The sequence below is a fragment of the Ammospiza caudacuta genome, chromosome 14 (assembly GCF_027887145.1).
Source record: "Ammospiza caudacuta isolate bAmmCau1 chromosome 14, bAmmCau1.pri, whole genome shotgun sequence".
Classification (NCBI taxonomy): domain Eukaryota; kingdom Metazoa; phylum Chordata; class Aves; order Passeriformes; family Passerellidae; genus Ammospiza; species Ammospiza caudacuta.
Window position 1 is genome coordinate 2837483 of NC_080606.1, and position 18247 is coordinate 2855729.

The 18247-nt window shown below is 41.0% G+C and overlaps 1 protein-coding gene across 1 annotated transcript in view; it reads right to left on the reverse strand.

Moving 5' to 3' along the window:
- ABCB7 (ATP binding cassette subfamily B member 7) overlaps positions 1 to 17806 on the reverse strand; it is a 37609-nt gene extending 19803 nt beyond the window's left edge. The window contains exons 1-4 of the mRNA XM_058814030.1: positions 17625 to 17806; positions 11517 to 11594; positions 10015 to 10101; positions 4876 to 4995 (exon numbers count right to left, since the gene is read on the reverse strand). Coding sequence (XP_058670013.1) covers positions 4876 to 4995; positions 10015 to 10101; positions 11517 to 11594; positions 17625 to 17798 — 459 coding nt within the window. The 5' untranslated portion in view covers positions 17799 to 17806. The remainder of the gene's footprint in view (positions 1 to 4875; positions 4996 to 10014; positions 10102 to 11516; positions 11595 to 17624) is intronic.
- Positions 17807 to 18247: the final 441 nt, after the last annotated feature.

Below are 18247 nucleotides of genomic sequence, written 5' to 3' on the forward strand. Positions count from 1 at the left end.
ATTTTGTAGAAATGTCTTCTTTTACATCAATATAATTCTTCCCAATAGAGTTTTAAATGAAATTTAAAGCCTGGTCTCAGGTTATAGTTGTTCTGACTCCTGGAGGGTAAAGCTTGAATAAGAACAAGGCAGCACAGTATTGCATTTCATTAGCAATCAAGACAGTCTGCTTTCCAGTAATTTAAAAAGAAAAAAGTTAATCTTACAAAGTTTATAGCAAGAGATGAGAGGCCATTATTAGAAACAGGCCTTTCCTACTCAATTTGTTAAGTCAATGAGATCACGTTCACAGTAATGGAAACAAAATTTCATCCTTCTGCAAAAATTCACATTCTCTCTTTGTATTTGCTGGCACAGAACAAAAAGCTTTAAGCACACCTTGGTAGACCATGAAAATCTACCATGAAAAACAATTGTCTTACACAATATATCTGCACAGGCTTCCCTCCTCTGCCTAATGCCTGAAAGCTTGATAACAATTCCCATTAAAAAGACTCTTTCAATATGAATTTGTGCATTTTCTATTTCTGGGTTTGAATTAATAGCTTATCCTTGCTTGAATTTATTGGAAAGCAAATACAGCATCCCATGAAATCATCCCAACTCAATTGCCCACATTTAACAGCAGGTTGCCCTGGAATGAATCATGAGTAAATGAGTTTAAACATTTTTTTAATGACTGCACTGTTTTAAGCTGACAGTGCAGTATCATCTTTATTCCCCCATGGGACTACACTACATTTAAGGCAAACAGCCTTATCTTTCATTTTGCTCTTCCCAGCATTTTTTGTTTAATAAAGATGATGAATTAATGACAGCCTGAGCCCCAACAAGATAAAACTGGTCCACAGTGAACTGTTCTTTGCCAATAATTCAGTGAGAAATGTTGGCATGAGGATGACTGAATTTATCTCTGGACCAATATAAACATACACATTTGTGGAGATCACACAGAAATCTCCATCCCTTGTGGAGGCAAGACTGCTAAAGAAGCTCCAAAATGTTCTCCAGATGAGGGAAGAAGCACCTGCCTTCGTGGCTTCTTCAAATTTAATGATCACCTGAACTACACTTTTTCCAGTAGGGAAAAAAAACTCAAACCAATTTAAACACTTTTCACCTGAAACTCCTCAAAAAGCCACCAATTTCTAAAGGTTTATTGCAATTATCTAACTCCATCTGAGCCCCTAGAAAGAGCTCAAACACCAAGATCACAGGAACATGCTTCACTGATCAGCTGGATATCGTTATCTTCGTGTGCAGGCAGAATTTGCAATTCAACCCTTGTGTCCTGCCTCCTCAGCCAGCCATTCCTGCTCTGAAACTGATGGAATTAGCAGTCAGTAGAAATGCAGAGAGTCTGAAAGAATTCTTTGGCTCATGAATAACACATGCCTGCTCTGTGACCAGGAGGCCAAAACCCATTGCAGGCTGACAGAGGTGACAAGTGATTTTGTCATATTCATGTGTTTAATCCAGCTCCTCAGAAGCCTCAGCACTTTTCTCCTTGTGCCACAGAAGAAAAAGGGAAAAAAAACAGAAAAGTAAGGAAGCATTTGCTATACAATCACCAGTAGAGAAGCCAAAAAAAGGTGGGAAAACATGGAAAAAGAAAATGCAGATATGCAGAAGCTGAGCAATGTCTGAAAACACAGATTTTCCCTGTGTACTCCTCTCACCTGCCTTCCTCTTGCATCCTTCAGATCATGTACACACATCTAGATAGGCTATAAATATTTAAGGTAAAAATTTCAAGTGTGTCATAATAATACAACACATCTTGCAAGGAAGAAAAGACCTCACTAGCCCTGGAGCAGACTCCATCCTGTCATAAAGAGCCATCCTAACAGCTTGCTTTGAAGGCTCACAATACCACGGGCAGTTATGTGGAGACAAAAAGGAACCAAAAATCACAATAATTTGTTCAATGACAGGCAACTGGGCCCCACAAAAGTAGTCAAGACAGATTGTAACTGCAGGCTCTTCAGTAACTGCACACAAACTGGCTTTTGTTTTGAAAGTGAATTTTACTGAACTGCAAGATTTAAAGAGACAAATTATTTCTCAAGCAGCAGCACAAGGAGAAATGAACTGCAGCTGTTTTGTGAGTAAGTAACTAAATTAAACTGGGGGTATATTCCTTACATTTTCCCCCCACAGCTGAGAATTTCATAACCTACCTGTCCTCTGTGATTCCTTGGAGTTCTCACAGAATAAAACTGAAGCCACCTTACAACCACAGTATTTTAACTGGAAATCTATTGCTGTAAATTCATAAAATCTGCAAATCTTTTGTCAAACTCAGAAGGAATTGGGCACAGGGTTGACAGAAGTGTTTCTTTTGGGGGAAGGTGACTTGCAGCAGCCATCATGAACATCCAGTTCTCTATGCAAACCCCCTCAGAACGAGGGGCCTTTAGACAAAATCCACACTAAGGATGCAAATCCTTCAGACACAGAATTCACTTTGTTCCATAGTGAACAAAGAAATTAGGACTGCAGTGAGGAGAAAAACAGGCTGGTGTTCCTGTGCTGACACAATGATATAGCAGAAAAACTTTACCAAACAGCTTGTGTGGTCTGTGGAGTGCATTGTAATTAACCTCACAGGCAGGCAGAACAAAGGGCTCCCAAATGGGATAATGAGGAAAGCACACACAATTACACATGGTGCAGGAACGACACAGGTAAACCACTTTGTACTGCATTTTCTCCAGGACAAAGTGACCTTTTGTGTGCTCTGCAAGGGCAGCAGATGTTCAGGGCTCAAAGATGTGACAGACTCACCACAGCTCTGGAATAAACTATTGCACATCACTTGTGTCACACTGACACACACACACAGAACGTGTAAAGCATGAAGCAATTCAAGAAAAGTTCTTCCCACAAAGGAAGAGTGAGCACAGCTCCTAAGATGAGGGGTAACTCCTTAATTTGCAATTACCCAACACAGCTTTGCAATGACAGAACAAAACAAAGAACAGCTAGGAGACATCCATAAAATTTTCCACCCCTGCCAGTTATGATATTTATTTTCCATAGAGAGTTTGCTGTGTGTTTTCCCAATGAAATCCTTGTTTGCCCAAACAAACATTCTCACAAAACACTTCTGCTCTAACAAGCATCTCCTAAAACCTGGGCAGAGCTCACCAGGTTTTCTGCTTTTCTTCTGAGACTCTGCTCTGGACATCAGGGCTTCTGGGCTGCCTTGTACAAATATAGAGTGGGAAACTTAAGAGAACACTTAAGATCCAAACATCAATTACTTCCCCAAAGAGTTAAATGATTTTCTGATGGGGAAACATCTCTCTCTCCCAGTAGAAATATAATGGCTCTTTTTTACACCAAATACAGAGCTATTTGCACAAGTCAAGGTATCCTGGTCATCAATTTTGTTTTCTTAACATCCCAAAAAGCTGCTTGAAACATTAATAAGACTTCTTAAAGGCAAGGTACAGTGCTGCCATATGCAGGATTAGAGGCTGGATACACATTCTCCATCATATCCATATAACACTACAAATTAGAGAACAGGGAATGGGGGGAGAAGAACAGGAAAAAATCCTTCAAACATTTAAAAAATTGCCTTCAGATTATTATTAACATTACTAATAAAAGTCTTTTAAAAGGAAGTGAGTGAGAATGATTTTCATTTCCACCTGGTAGATCCACATCAGAAAACCTCAAGGCATCTGCATTTTGAGGAGTTTTAAAATGCAGTGGAAAGCAATGCTGTGTGTTTTGCCCAAAGGGGGAAGCTCACTTGCACAGTCCAGCCATATTCTGCATGTCATCACCTGCATTATCAGCAACATCCTGAGCTGCAGCACAACCCAAGTATCTGCTGGAGACAGTACCCACAAATACCTGAGAGATAAAAACCCCTTGAGAAAGCACTGTAGATCAGCTCCAGCTCACAGAAATGAGCACATTTCTCTCCCAAGCACTCCTCTTTTAACACCTACAGAGCTGAAATTTGTCTCTTCTCTCTTTTCATAACATGGCAATGGTGCTGAGTGCTAATATTAGCTTTATGTTTGGTTAAAATTGCTGTACTTAAAAGCAACCCAGCTGAGCTGTATGTCTCAATGGAATTCACAAAACTTCCTCCCAGTGTTTTGCAATCAAATATTTCTTTTTTTTTATTTAAAGCAAAAGGAAGGTAACATTTGCTCTTCTGAACTATTTCTGCAAGGTTTGCATAGAATTTGAATTATACCCCCTTTTAATCTGCAGAACAGTTTTGCATTCCAAATTCTTTGAAAGAACAAATAAACACTAATGTTGTTGCAGGTAAGAATATAGATCCTTTCACATAATGAAATAAAAGTAAGAGCAATCTTCCATTTCATAATCAAAGACTACATGAAAATCATTTGAATGAAAGCAGGGTTGTTATGAGGACACCAGAGGAGTCCCCAAAATAATTAATTCTCTGTTATCTCATAGAGAAATATCAACAGAGTGGAGCTCAAATCCCTTTCCACAGCACAGCAAGACCTGTGAATAGGCACCACCACATTGATCACATTCAGGGTTCAGAATGGGCACTGTCTGACAGCACCACACAAGGAGAGAAGAACAGCCTTTAACTCCCATTTCCTCTAATTTCTGGGGTAAAAAATTAACCAGAAATGGAAAATCCTGGGCTAAACTAATGAAATCAAGGGAAACAGAAGTTCTAGTTGTCATCATCACCTCCCTAAACATGCACATGGGTATTCCCTGCAGATACACCCTGTTCCAAAATCCAATCTATAATTTCTCATATATGTTCCTGTGAAAAATCTTAGTAGCATAAAAGCCTTTAAAAACCAGAAAAGCAAATGATTCCTTGCACAGACGAACAGCAGCTGTGGGAGTTTCTGCTCTTACCTTGGCACTGGCCAGGAAGCCCAGGGAAAGGGCGACCCTGGCGCGCAGGTCGGGCCGGTCCCTGGGCCACACGTAGGACAGCATGGCCCTGATGATCTTCTTGGCATCAATCTCCTTCAGCTGGGGGGGCACAAACAGAGCACTGCTTACACACAGACTTGGCAAGTAAAACAACTGTAAGTAATGAATTTCATACAGTTGGATCACTTCTGTATTTTATTTGGTAGGAAACAGACATTTGACAATGCCCGACACCACGACTGCCTATGAACATTTCAAGGTGGAAGTTTTTGGGTTTATGTCCATGACATGCCATTAAAATGTTCCATGTTCTCCAGAGCATGGAACCTGGCTGGCTGCAACTGGAACATAGAGAAAACCACAATTCCCCATCTTTAAACACTTCACTGACCCTTTTCTTTTATCTCCTCAAGACTGCTGTACAAAAGTCAAGGGCTTGCTACTTCTTTTTTTGGAAGATGTTTTAAAATAGCAGGAGAGAAATGCAAAAAAATTAACAAATTAACAAAATAAGGTAAGAAGGAAGCCTGAAAGGTCCACAATAAACATAAATAGTTTGGAGAACATTCCCTGCCATGGCTAATCAGGCTTCACAAGGCAGAAGATGTACATGGCCACGTGCTGGCATTTTGTCACCAAATGTCACTGCAGATGTACTGGAACATTACCCAGGATAAGCACAATGCTCAATATCACTGAGCAGTGTTTAAGGTTTGTTTTTTGTGAGGGGATTCAGCAATATCTGCTACAGGTAGCCCTAGCTTGAACTCCTAGAGTTACATTAAGAAGTTGGAGAATCTGCACACATTTCATGCTCAGGTTTTTGCACTCTAACAAAGTGTGACAAAAACAATGTGAGAAAAACTTGTATTTGCAATAAACAGAACAAGATCTAGACACAACCTCAAGTTTTCACCTTTAAATGATGCTGTCAATTTTAACTGAATTCTTAAAATAGCTTCTCCTCCAAATCTCAAATTTTGCTCTAAGTAAGAGCACAATCCATTTAACAAGACAGCTTGAAAAACATTACTTTTTCTTTTTGTGTTTAAGTTTTCCTTTGGGATTATTTTTCTGTTGTTGGGTTTGGTTGCTGTATTTTTTTATTTTGTTGGGGGTTTTTTTGCTGTATTATTTTCCAGATGAAAAGATGTTTATCACTGACACTTCTGATAATAACACTGAACTCCCAAGCTAAATTATCTGCAGCCTAAACCATGTTTCCTAATCGACAACAAGTACCAACAACTCATTTTTCTGGGCTGGCTACACTGGGGTTAACTTGAAAGACACAAGGGTTATCTAAGGGAGAAAGGAGGGCAGCAAGGGCAGCTAATCTCCCCATTTCAGGCAATATTTTGTAGTGGGGAGGAGGGAGAGAAACAAAAAGTTAGTGCACACCTTTCAAAGATGACTCTTGTGACAGAAGTCAGTAGGAAGGGGGAGTGTTATAATAAATCTTCCTGTTTGAGGATAAACCAAATTAGAAAAGAAATTCTCTGTTAAGGTCTGGGATGAATAAGTAAGAAAGGAGAGGTCTGTTAAAAGGTAAAATTGCTGAGGCAACCAGGGAAGCCAATCCTATAAAGGTAAGCTTTTAAAAGCACCAGGAAATTCATCTCAGTTTTTCTAGTCACAGCTTCAAGCAAAACCAAGGCATTTTGTCATCAAATGTCACTGCAAATGTATTGGAACATTACACAGGATAAGCACATTTCAAAGGACTTTTAAAAAATGGGTATATGGAAGATTTGTCAGTGGAGAGAGGATGCAAAAGTGCCTCTGTTGTGTCCTACCCTCTTAAAAATGGAGATACCTGCTGCAGCATATACATGAATCTTTCCATTTGAGTCAAGGATATGCATAAAAAGCAGTTCAAACATGTGGAAAATATCTTTGATCACCACTTACAGGTTAAAAGGAAGTTAAAAAAAATTGGTACCACATTAACACAAAAGATACAAAAGTGCAATCAGAGCAGTTCTAATTATATGTTGCTACTGGCTAGGCAGACTTTGCACAGAAAACCTATTAAAAGGAACAAAATATATTGGCTGCAAACAAGGAATCTATTTCCTTTTTTCATGGCTCTGAAGGGTGACAGAAGCAAATCCATTTAGAAAAAAGTCAGGAGGCAGCCACTCACTTGCCAAAGGCCTTGCAAAGGAACAAGAAGAAATATCAAAGGGTGCAAAATGCACACATATTACATCAAAGTTTACCATGAAATAAATGTTACTGTTGTACAGAAACATGAGTTAAAAATTTGTTTAAATATGCAAGTGGCAACATTAAGAATTCAAATGAGCAATCTGTTCAATGGACTCAGGCCCTTTTTTGATTCTCTGAGGTACATAAAGGTTAAGAGATGAAATTATTTCACCTCCTTTTAAATGGTAGTAATGTTTAGCATTTTCTTTACAGGTCTATTTCTACAGGAATGGAAGGAAAAATATTATACAGCAAGGAGCAAAGAAGGAAAGCCTCTTCCTCTTCTTGAATGCAGCATGGTTCTAAAACACTCTGTGCAATACTGAAGGTTATTTGCAAAAGAATGACCATGGACCAACTTCCTGCCCCTTCTACCCATCCCATCCAGGTTCTGGACCTTTTAAAATACCTAAAGAGGGGAAAAAAAAAAAAGAAAGCCATAATTCTTCTTCACCATCTCCATGGTTATTGAGCACTGCAAGGCACTCACTGGGCTGACCCTGTCACTTGGTGGATAAAGGCTGTGCCAGGATGATGAGCTGTCACAAGTGGGATACAAGAAAGGGGTAGTTTGACTGGAATTTAAGCTGTCAGTGCTGATGAAGAGAGAAAGACACAATTCTGGCTCCCTGTGTGCTCCCTCAGGCAGCTCTATCATCCCTTCCATTGTACCAGCACAACTTTCTCCCCTTGCATGAGGTTATTCTCCCAACCAGCACCAAAAAATCCCCCAAAGCTGGTAAAGATCAGTTCTGATCTCAGCACTCAGCACAGCAGCCACTGCTGTAAGCAGATTTTGGAATTTTAAAAAGTGTAAGTTTCTTTAGTAGTGAAGGTAATGTGCCCTGCACTCTGTGCTCATCCTTAGGGCTCAGTGCTGTAAAAGGGGCAATTTAAAATGTCACTTCCAAAGTCAGAATAAACAGCCTGGTGTGTCAGAAAATATCTGCAACAGGGAAAGGTGTAATAGAGCTGACAGATATCTCACCTGCAGTTCTCCTAAAAGTATAATCCTAGGAGAAAAAATGCAGTGAATGGGTTGCCAGTATTTGTACCCACTGAATACAAGTGCAAGCACACATGAGATACAGGAGCTGCACTTGGAGCAGCAGAGCACTTCCTTCCCTTCAGTTTTGCTGAGAAACTCCTGGCAAACCCAACATTGCCTGTTATTTTCCACTCCTCACACATTTCACCTTTTCCACAGCTGGTCCTTGCTCCTTTCCCCTGGACAGCTGGTATTTGTTTGGTTAGACAACAGCCTTAACTGACCATGGCCTGTATTAAACAGTTTCAGCTGCATTTATTACAATAAAGAAGTTAAGAGATTGATTTCCACAGGAATAGCTGCAAGTGGAGGCTGAAGGGAGAATGCCAATGGAATTTTACACTGCCAGCAAATTTAAAAAATATCATCTGGCATCAAAATTTTTGGATAACATATTGCTAGTGAGTTTTAGCATTAAGGAACATCCCACATCCCTTAAGGTTATTTGTGTTGTGGTAAACAGAACCCTCAATTTCCTTTCTGACCAGAGAAAACCCTGGAATTTAAATATGTCAAACAGAGAAGGAGACTCGGGTTTGAAGTCTGCTTTGCTCAGGAAATCTCTGAAAATCTCTTACACCTGTTGCAAGGAGGGCTTAAAAGTGAGTCTGAAGTTAATGTTACATGCACAGCCCTGGTACCTATGACTGGAGACAGGAAATTATTTTGTTTCCCCTGTGCCTCATGCAGAAAAGATCAGAGATGTTTACTAAAACAAGCTGGCTACACCTCAGGTTAGGAAATTCCCTCTCACTATAAAACACACACATCTCCTGACTTCTGCCTGTAGCACAAACAGGTCTGGATTCAATGAAGGGCAACTCTCAGATAACAACTTGAAAGAAAATCCTAAATTGAAATCTTCAATTTCTTTACAACTGAAGAATTGTAGGAGAGACATCATCAGAACAGTTAAACCAGCAGAGCAGCCCTGGAAGACCTGGATTCTGAAATTGAAAATTGTTTGTCATCAATGAGATCTCCATTAATTTTAGAGAAGATTCCACCCAGGTCTGAACAAGTTGGAAGACCTGGATTCTGAAACTGAAAATTGTTTGTCATCAATGTGGTCTTCATGAATTTTAGAGTGGATTCCACCCAGGTTTGAACAAGTTATAACCATTGACACAGAATGATTCTGCAAATACACAAAGCATCAGAAATAAGTATGCCCAGGAAATGAGAGGATGGAAGTTCTGTACACTCAGGAGCTTTGATTTGGCAATTTTAATCACACAGTTGATACTGTCCTGTTTTAACCAAAAGTTTCCCTCATTTTCTGATTGTAATCATTTGGTCTAATAAAAGATCCTGCTTCTCCTCATATACCATCATCATTACTTTAATGTGCTTCCTGAATAGAAACACAGGCAAAATATACCAGAGGTATTACCATTAATTCCAAGTAAAAATGAACACAGTTTAATTGCTTCTCTCCCCTCCTATTTCAAGTGTGATTTTACCAAGTGATGCAACAACCCAGGAGCTGATTTCCACCATCCTGTCTGCCAAGTCACAGGCAAATATCAGTCACAAACCAGATCAACACATCAGTGAATGACAAGGAAACATTTTCCATCCAAAGAATCCAATCCAGGGCAATTTCCAGGGTGTAACAGTAAAATGGTATTTTTAAAAAATAAATAAAACCCTTCAACACCATTATCACACATTTGGTGATTTAAGAGCTAGCAAGTCTACACTGACAATTTAACAGTATCTACTACAATATTTATGTATCTGCTGAGAGAATTTTGGACAAATTGCTGCTTGAGGTCTTCAGTTTTTAGGTTCAGGTTTTTTGGGGAAGCTGATAGCATTTTTTATTTAAAAAGCAATAATAATTGAGCAAGTTTTACCCCTTCCTTTGGATCTGTGTGAAGCCCTCCACCAGCATGGCCATGCCAACACATCCTCTTCTCCATCAGCTGCCACCTGGGCAGGATCTGTGTGAAAATGAAAAGTCAATTTGCAAGAACCTCAGGAAACAGGCACATAAAAGGCAGCAGAAAGAACTACTGGCTTGTTTTACCTCCCTCATCATCAAACAGTTTAAACTTGTTTTAATAAAAGATCTCACCTCCCTCTAAAAACCTTGCTTAAGAAAACAGTAATAAAAAAGGGATATAATAATCCCAGCAGCCAGGAGGGAAAGATAACAGATCCTTAAATATTGAAAATGAACTGAACACAGGAAAACCTTGAGGTTTTGGAGGATACCCATACTCAGGCACATTAATGTAAAGTGGAACACATTTAAGCAATAATACTCCCTCCATGTATGTAAGGGTAGCTTTACTTGAGGGCAAAAAATGAGATAAATCTGCTTCCCACTTGTCTTTGCTCCCAGGATGGGAATGGGAATGTTATCCCATTGTTTGGAAAAGAACCTGCTTGTTAAAAACAAATGTCACTTCTCTTAGCATGTGGCCAAGATGCCCTGGGGAAAATTTCTGAATTTATTTATGCATGTAGATGTACTAAAAAATAACAATCACTACCACCAGGCATTTTTCCAAGTTCAAAGTGCCTGCCACAAACAATGGACCTGTTAAAGCTTTTCAAAAAAGAATCTGCTTTTTGTTTAAAAGATTTGCTACATGTTGGCAATTTCTAAGTTTAAGTTATTTAAAAGCTCATTAGCAATCTTATTTTATGTATGTTGGTTGATAGCAGACCCCAGGGTTTCCCAAATCAAAATGTCACTTTTCACATTTTAAAGTAAAGCATCAAAAAACCAAATCTAAGTAGATTTCATGCTCTGAAGTCACAATGACCCTCAAAAGATTTTAGCTACTTAAGTCAGCTGTGAGTGGTTATTTTATAATTAAAAACAAACAAACAAAAAAAAAGGCAAGACAAACACATTTCTCAGCTTCATTCAAACAAGTGTGTTACTCAGAAATGTGTCAATTCTTCCACAAACAGGAAAAATTGCAGCTGCCCTGTGTTTGCAGTGGTTTTAAGGCAAGCAGACCTCACAGGAGTAAGAGCCTGACATCCTGGCACTCAGTGATGAGAATATTCTACAATCTAAGCAGAATTTTGATAGAATAAAGCCCTACATATTGAAGGAAAACTCAGTTTCTTAACTGGGTATTTTCTGTGCTTAATAAATGAATCTAAGCATCACCACAAACCCCACACTTTTAAGATCTCTTTTTTGAAGTTACTGTGTTACCATTAGTTTGCAGAGATTCAAAAAGATTTCTAGGGGCAGAAACATAAGTTGCCATTTAACTTCAGAACTGTAAATAGTGAAATTAAAAAAAAATAAAAGCAACAAGAGTCTAAACTGAAAGATGCTGCAAAGGCTTAAGTTTCTCATGACCTGCAAGTTGGAAGAACAATTTATACCCACCTCTGAATGCTCCAATAATGGTCTTGAATAATTCCCTCCCAGGCTGTGCCATGATCCTTGCCTGCAGACTGGTGGAATCTACAGAATAAAACAGGAAGAAAAAAGAAAAAAAAAAAGAAATGAAAACAGAGTCATGCAGAACATGCACTTCATATTCAGAGAATATTCATCTAGTTTATGTAAACAAGCATAACATGAAAAGAAGGCAGATGGCTTTGTTTTTTAACAACTGACCACAGAAAAAGAGAATTGGTGGGGAGCAGCTGTAAAATAAATTACATTCACACATCAGAACTGCTCAGTGACAATGAACTGCATTTCCCTTCCCTGAATCCCCACTCTCATCAGACTTTGTTTCTTCTGTACAACAAAAGCCCAGCTTTCCCTTTCCTCTCATTTTCATTTTCTCCCAGGTTGTCTCCTGAATTCTTTCAAACAGTCTTTTGTCCTGTTTTTCATTAAGAAATGTTCTTTTTATGCTTATAGCTTCTGCCATTCCCAATTCCTCTCAGCTCAGCTCATGCCATGCTTGTCTCCAGAAGGCAAATCCAAGCTCCAGCTTTGCCTGGCAACCCTGGGACCATGAGAGAAGTGGAGCAGGGCTGGCAGCAAGTTCTGGGTTAGCAGGACACAATAAATGCAATATTCACAGACCCTGCAATGCACTTAACCTGTAATACACAGCTGGCAGAACTGCACCATGCTCCACATGTTACCTTGCCAAGCAATCCATATTTTTATGTTTTAAAGGGCTAAAATAGTTCAAAAGGAGCATTTGTTTTCCTCAGAGGGAGTGGATAGGAGTTCCTTCTCCATGGCAAAGCACAGGGACCTCTCCTGGTCAGCACTGAGGGTGCACATCAGCCCTGACACTCAGGATTCCATTTTCACTGCTCTGGGACAGAATTAACCTCACTCCCTATAACACTCACACCAAGAGATGTTTGTCCAGCCCATGGCAAAGGACAAACAGAAAAAAAAGAAAATAAAAAAAGAGGGACTTGATCATAAAAAAGGTAATTTTAACCTTATCAAAGAGCAGCACCATCATATATTTTATACTTTGCCTTAAACATCCTTTTCTTCCTCAGACATATCTCAGTTAATAATTTCATGAGTCATTTCAAAGAAAATTAAAACCATTTCTCCACAACTTATCACATGCACCTGCTATTCCAAATATTTCTATTATATGACATTATATAGAGAAAGTGAACATTATAATTATACATTCTGCATTTAGCAGAGCTAACTGGCCTGGGTGAACCATCCTGATCCTTCCAAGACCTGGGTTAAACAAAGGAGTTGCATTTCTAAAGCATTTCCCTGTAGATGCATTCCAGCTTTGTGTCAGCACTGAGGATTCCATCTACAGCAAGACATTTTCCACAGGAATGTTGACAGCGCCATAAACAGAAAATATAATGGAAAAAATATGCTTCAGCAGTTTTGGAAAGTAGCTAAATACTGTTTTCTGGGATGTATACACAGGACAGCAGAGAAATGTTTCACTAAAGTTCTCAGAGTTCACTTCTGACTGAAACATGAAGCAAACATCACAGAAACAACTTCTACTGAAACAGCAGCAGATTCGGCCTCAATTACTGCATGAGATAAATAGTTTGATTTCTTATGAAGAAGCTATGAACTGTCATGGGGTTAAGTCAGCAAAAACATGAAAGGTTTTGCACAAGATACACAAAAAACCTGTTCTTATTTTCAGTCTTGAGCCTGGAAGAGTGGAGGTTTCGATCCTCTCTCAAGCTCCTGCTAAAAACAAATCTGAGCAGAGAAACAAAGAGTTAAACAAGGTGAACACTTTCCTTTATGGTAATTCCTGACCATCACAGCACAGAGAGCCCAAATGAGAGGGGCTGCAGCTTCCCTTGCCTCTCCACACTTACTGAGCACTCCACCTTCCCTCACCAGGGCTCCCAAGAGCCTTAAGACTACAAAGCAAAGCCATCCTTTAATCTAATCACAACACATAAAAGAAGCAGGTTATTGCTTTAAAGAACCAGGAGCAAGTCCTGCTTATTGCAGAATTTAACAAATAATGCAGGCAACTGAAATTCTGGCATTTCCTACCTCCTGAATGCCTGACTCTGCACCATTATGTTCTTTTCATGTATTTTTGGATATGATTCTCTAAACTCTAAAGGATGAAACAGATGTCTAGTACTGATTGCACATAAAAGTCATGTTGTTAGAGTGTCATGACTGTGGGTAGTAGTTTAAATGCTACAAATGCAAACAAACAACAGGGATTAAACACATTTGTGCAAGGTCAAACCCACACTTAGAAGCTTCTCTCTGGAATATGTTGTGTTCCAGACATGCTGCACTCATCTCATGGGGACTTTTTTTAACTAACTGTAAAGATAACTGAAGGTGGGATTCAGGTTCCTCTGCAGCATTTAAGTCCCACAGTTAATCCTGCTGAGTTTACAGGGCAAGAAAAGAAATGATGCATAGGAAAGAAAATGGAGGAAAACTGTTACTGCGACCTGTGTGGGTCGCAGTTGGTGAGAGAGAGACGGTGAATCTTGTATCTTGATCAGAAGGCTTATTTATTAATATATGATATAATACATTATAGTTATACTAAATAGAATATAGAGAGAGGTTTTGCAGAGCAGCTAGTTAAGCTAAGAATAGATAGAAAAGAACTCACAACAAAGTTGTGGCTAAGGACTCAGTCCCCTGGCTTGAACTGATGATTGGCTCTTAATTATAAACATAGAAAATGAGCCAATCAAGGTGAATCTTATTGCATTCTACAGCAGCTGATAACAATTGTTTACTTTGTTTTCAGAGGCCTCTGGCCTCCCAAAGACGCAGAAATGTGAAAGAAAGGATTTCTGTGGAGAAATGTCTGCGACAGAAAACGAGAGAAAAAGGTGAAAATATTCTGGTATGAAGATAGGCTAAAGTGTCACCAGAACGAACAATGCAAACTTAACTGGAGCTGCATTTACCAGTGGCCAATGTGCAATTGCTCTGGGCACCTGGATGGATAAAGGAAGGGACCTTAAAGCTCACCCAGTGTCACCCTCTCCATGGGCAGGGACACCTCCCAGGACACCAGGCTGCTCCAAGCCCGTCCAGCCTGGCCTGGAACCCTTCCAGGATGGAGCATCCTTCCTCACAGCAATTTCAGGGGTCCATTTTTATAGGCAGACATGGGATTGCTGCCCTGCTCAGCAGCAACTCCTCTCTAAAGGGGTTTTACAATTCAGGGGATTTCCAGCAGCCCCACACAAGCAGGAATGCCAGGGACTGCCCAACTGCACCTTCAGAGGCCAGAGAAGAGAATTCAGCGATGCACACAAACACACGGAATGTCAGCACAACAAACATCAGTGCCATTTTACAGAACAGACCGAGCTCCAAGTGAAAATAAATAAATAACTGAAGAAAAATAGAAATAAATGTAACAAAAATACCTGAAAGTTCTCTTGCAAGCCCTGCCAGAGCCAGGGATATTATTAAATTATGCAGAAGGACAAGCTCTTTATCACTAGCAGCTGGAAGGGCAAGATAATGGAAGGGAAAAGTCTCTATTCTGTTCTGTTACAGTTACAATCATTTACACAGCCCTGCTTCCTACAACTGCCAAAGCTCTCCCTGAAACAAACTTCTCAATGTATTTCTCTGCTTATAAAGATTCCTAGCAAAATAATTATCCTTACTTAAAGGCTGTTTGACCCTTCCAGTCAAAAGCTGTTTTCTTTCCATTTGGCTAATTTAACTAATTTTTAGATTCATTTAATTTCCATATTTACACTGAACAGAATTTGTCATGGTTTTTATTTTGAGTATAGGGCGAAGTTCTACAAAAACCAAACAAACAAACAACAAAAAAAACCCAGAAGTTTCCTAGAAAAAAACCCAACAGCAATTATTCAGTTACTCATAAAGTTATCAAGCCAATGTTCCAGTTCTGTACTGAGCAGAGATCCCAAATTCCAAACACAAGTTTTGACATGATGAGGCCCTGCCTGCTCCAGCCACAGGAGGGTGAACTGAAGGAACTGTGGTTATGGAAATTCAAGCTGATCTCAATAGTAAAAAATGAGGCCTGATCCCAGCTCCTGAAACCTGTTTTTCCCCTCCCTAAATTTAGATTTTCTTCCTCTCCAGCATACAAATGTTATGTGGCTTAGTATTCAGAATCTAATCAAAACTACTGAAAAATATAAGTGTGAGGGGGAAAAAATACTGGAATCTGTATTGTAATAACACCCAAACAACTCTATTGTATTTGACTCTCATGGTACAAAGTCCCATAGAAAATATATATTTTGTATACAATTACGCTTACAATTAACTGTAAGCTTAAAAAAATCTACAATGGACATGAAACTATGAGGACAGGAGACCAAGTACCACATGAATGCAAAGCAGAGCAGAAGGATGAGAGCCAAGTCTTTGAAATTAACTTTTTCAAAAAGAATGGTTACAACTTTGCTCTTACAGTCATTTCACAGAGCTCCTTCCTGTCTTTAATCCCATTTTTCCTCAGGAGTTCAGCTATGGCTGTGCTGGTCACCAGCTTGAGCTGAAACAGGCACAGCTCTTGACTGACCTGGCTCTGGTGCTGCAAACCTCTGTTATTTAATTTTTAAAAATATATAATTTATATATAAAATTAAAGCAGAACTGTGGCTGTGGAGTTCACTCCCAATGGGGTTTTACCCCAGCACTGAGGAGCTCTGCTGTAACCACAGCAGGGAAAGTCCTTCCTGTCAGGAAAACACATCTTCCTCTGTCAGCAAATTTATCTAAATGCTTGAAAAACCATGTCCCAGAATTCTGAAAGGCATTATAACCAAAAAGCCCAGGACACTTAAGTTTGAGCCTCCTGTTAGAGTTTTTGTTTAATAAAATAAATGCTCTTGCATTTCATGAAATCTAATATTCAGCCAAATAGAGCTTGATGCAAAAGTGAAAATTCATTACCAGATCATCAAAAAATGCATTCATTGAGCACTTTCTAACACAAAAATGCCTATAAATTGAAAAGCCAAAGAGAGGAACACACACACACACACATATATATATATATATATATCCCACAGATGTAGTATTTACTTTCTAGTTCAGCAAATCCACATTTAGTGACACGTGGCAATTAAAACTGCTCAGCAGGGACTGGCATTTCTCACATGAAAATAAAGTCATTCAAAAGGAAAGCAGGAATATAATTAATACTTCTATTCATCACCATGATAACATTGCTGTTTGTTCCCTAACAGCTGAAATTCATCTCCAGGAACACCAGACAATACCGAGTGTTCAGGTGTATTTAAATGCATGCAAATACATGGGGAAAATATTTGATCTGCATCCACTTTAGCTCCCAGCCTCTTACACAAGTTTCAAAATTAAAAACTCCAAAATTTGCCCTTTCAGTCCTGCTCATCTCATTTAGTGCCATAAAGTTAACCATAGTCCCTGACAAAATTCTGCCTGTCGGGAAAAACTAATCAAGGCGGGTGACAAAGGAAAGTTACTCATAAACAGCAGCAATCTGAGAGGATAAAGAAGTTTATTATCAAACAGAGTTACAAGCTGAGAGTTTATGAAAGTTCATTACCTCAGTCTTTGGGATACCAAAGATAAGTCACTTTGAAAAATGCACGTGAATTACCAAAAGCTGGATTTAGTTTGAGATAAAGTACTCAATACTTTACTTGGAATAAAAAACATTTCGCTAGGCCATATTACAGCGTTCCAAAAGGGATTCTAAGTCCACCTGCCGGTCCGCACGTAGCGGCGGAATCACGAGTCGGGCCCGGCACAGCGTTCAGCATCCGCTCAGAGACACTGAGGGCTTTAATGCTGGTCACAGAGAGAGCCCCCGGCACCCCCGGCAGCTCCGCACGAGTGTCCCCGGGAGCCCCGGTCCCCGCGCGGCGGGACCGATACCGGCCCGGCGGGCGCCGGTACCGGCCAGGCAAGGACGAACCGGGCGGTGCTCGCAGAGCGGGCGGAACAGCGCTGCGGGCACCGGGGCCCCTCAGCCCCTCAGCGCCCGCCCCTCATCCTTCTCAGCCCACAGCGTCCCCTCAACCCCTCACCGCCCGCCCCGGCGCCCCCACCCACCTGTACTCCTCCCGGGGCGGCTCGAGGGCCTCGCCGTCCGCTCCCCACGGCTCCTCCGGCGAAGCAAGCGAGGGTGGCGGCGGGCGGCGGGCGCAGCAGGGCCAGGGCGAGCAGCAGCCGCCGCTTGCGGGAGGCTGCGGCCGCCAGGCCCCGCGGTGCCCCCAGCACCGCCATCTTGCGAGGGCCGGGGCGCAGGGGATTGTGGGACGGCGGCGGACCCGCGGGAGGGGCGGGCCGGGGCGGGGCGGAGCGGGGCGGGTCTGGCCGCCCTGAGGGGAGGGTGGCTCGCGGTGCTATGGCTGGAGCCGGGTTCGGCTGCCCTCAGAGCCACCACGGCGGGCAGAGAGGGGCTGCCCTGGGCCTCCTCCTGGTATTCTGTGAGAGGAGCTGCCCCATGGTGGCCCAAGATGGGCAGCTTTGAGCACCACCATAGCACTCTGACAGGGGCTACCCTCATCTCCACTATGGGCACCCTGAGAAGGGCAGCCTGAGGGCACCCTGAGAAGGGCAGCCCTCAGCCCTGCCATGGTACCCTGAGAGCAGCTGCCCTCATTCCCCATGGTGCCACGAAAGGAGATATCCCGAGCCACGGTGCCCTGAGGGGACAGCCCAGAGTACCACCA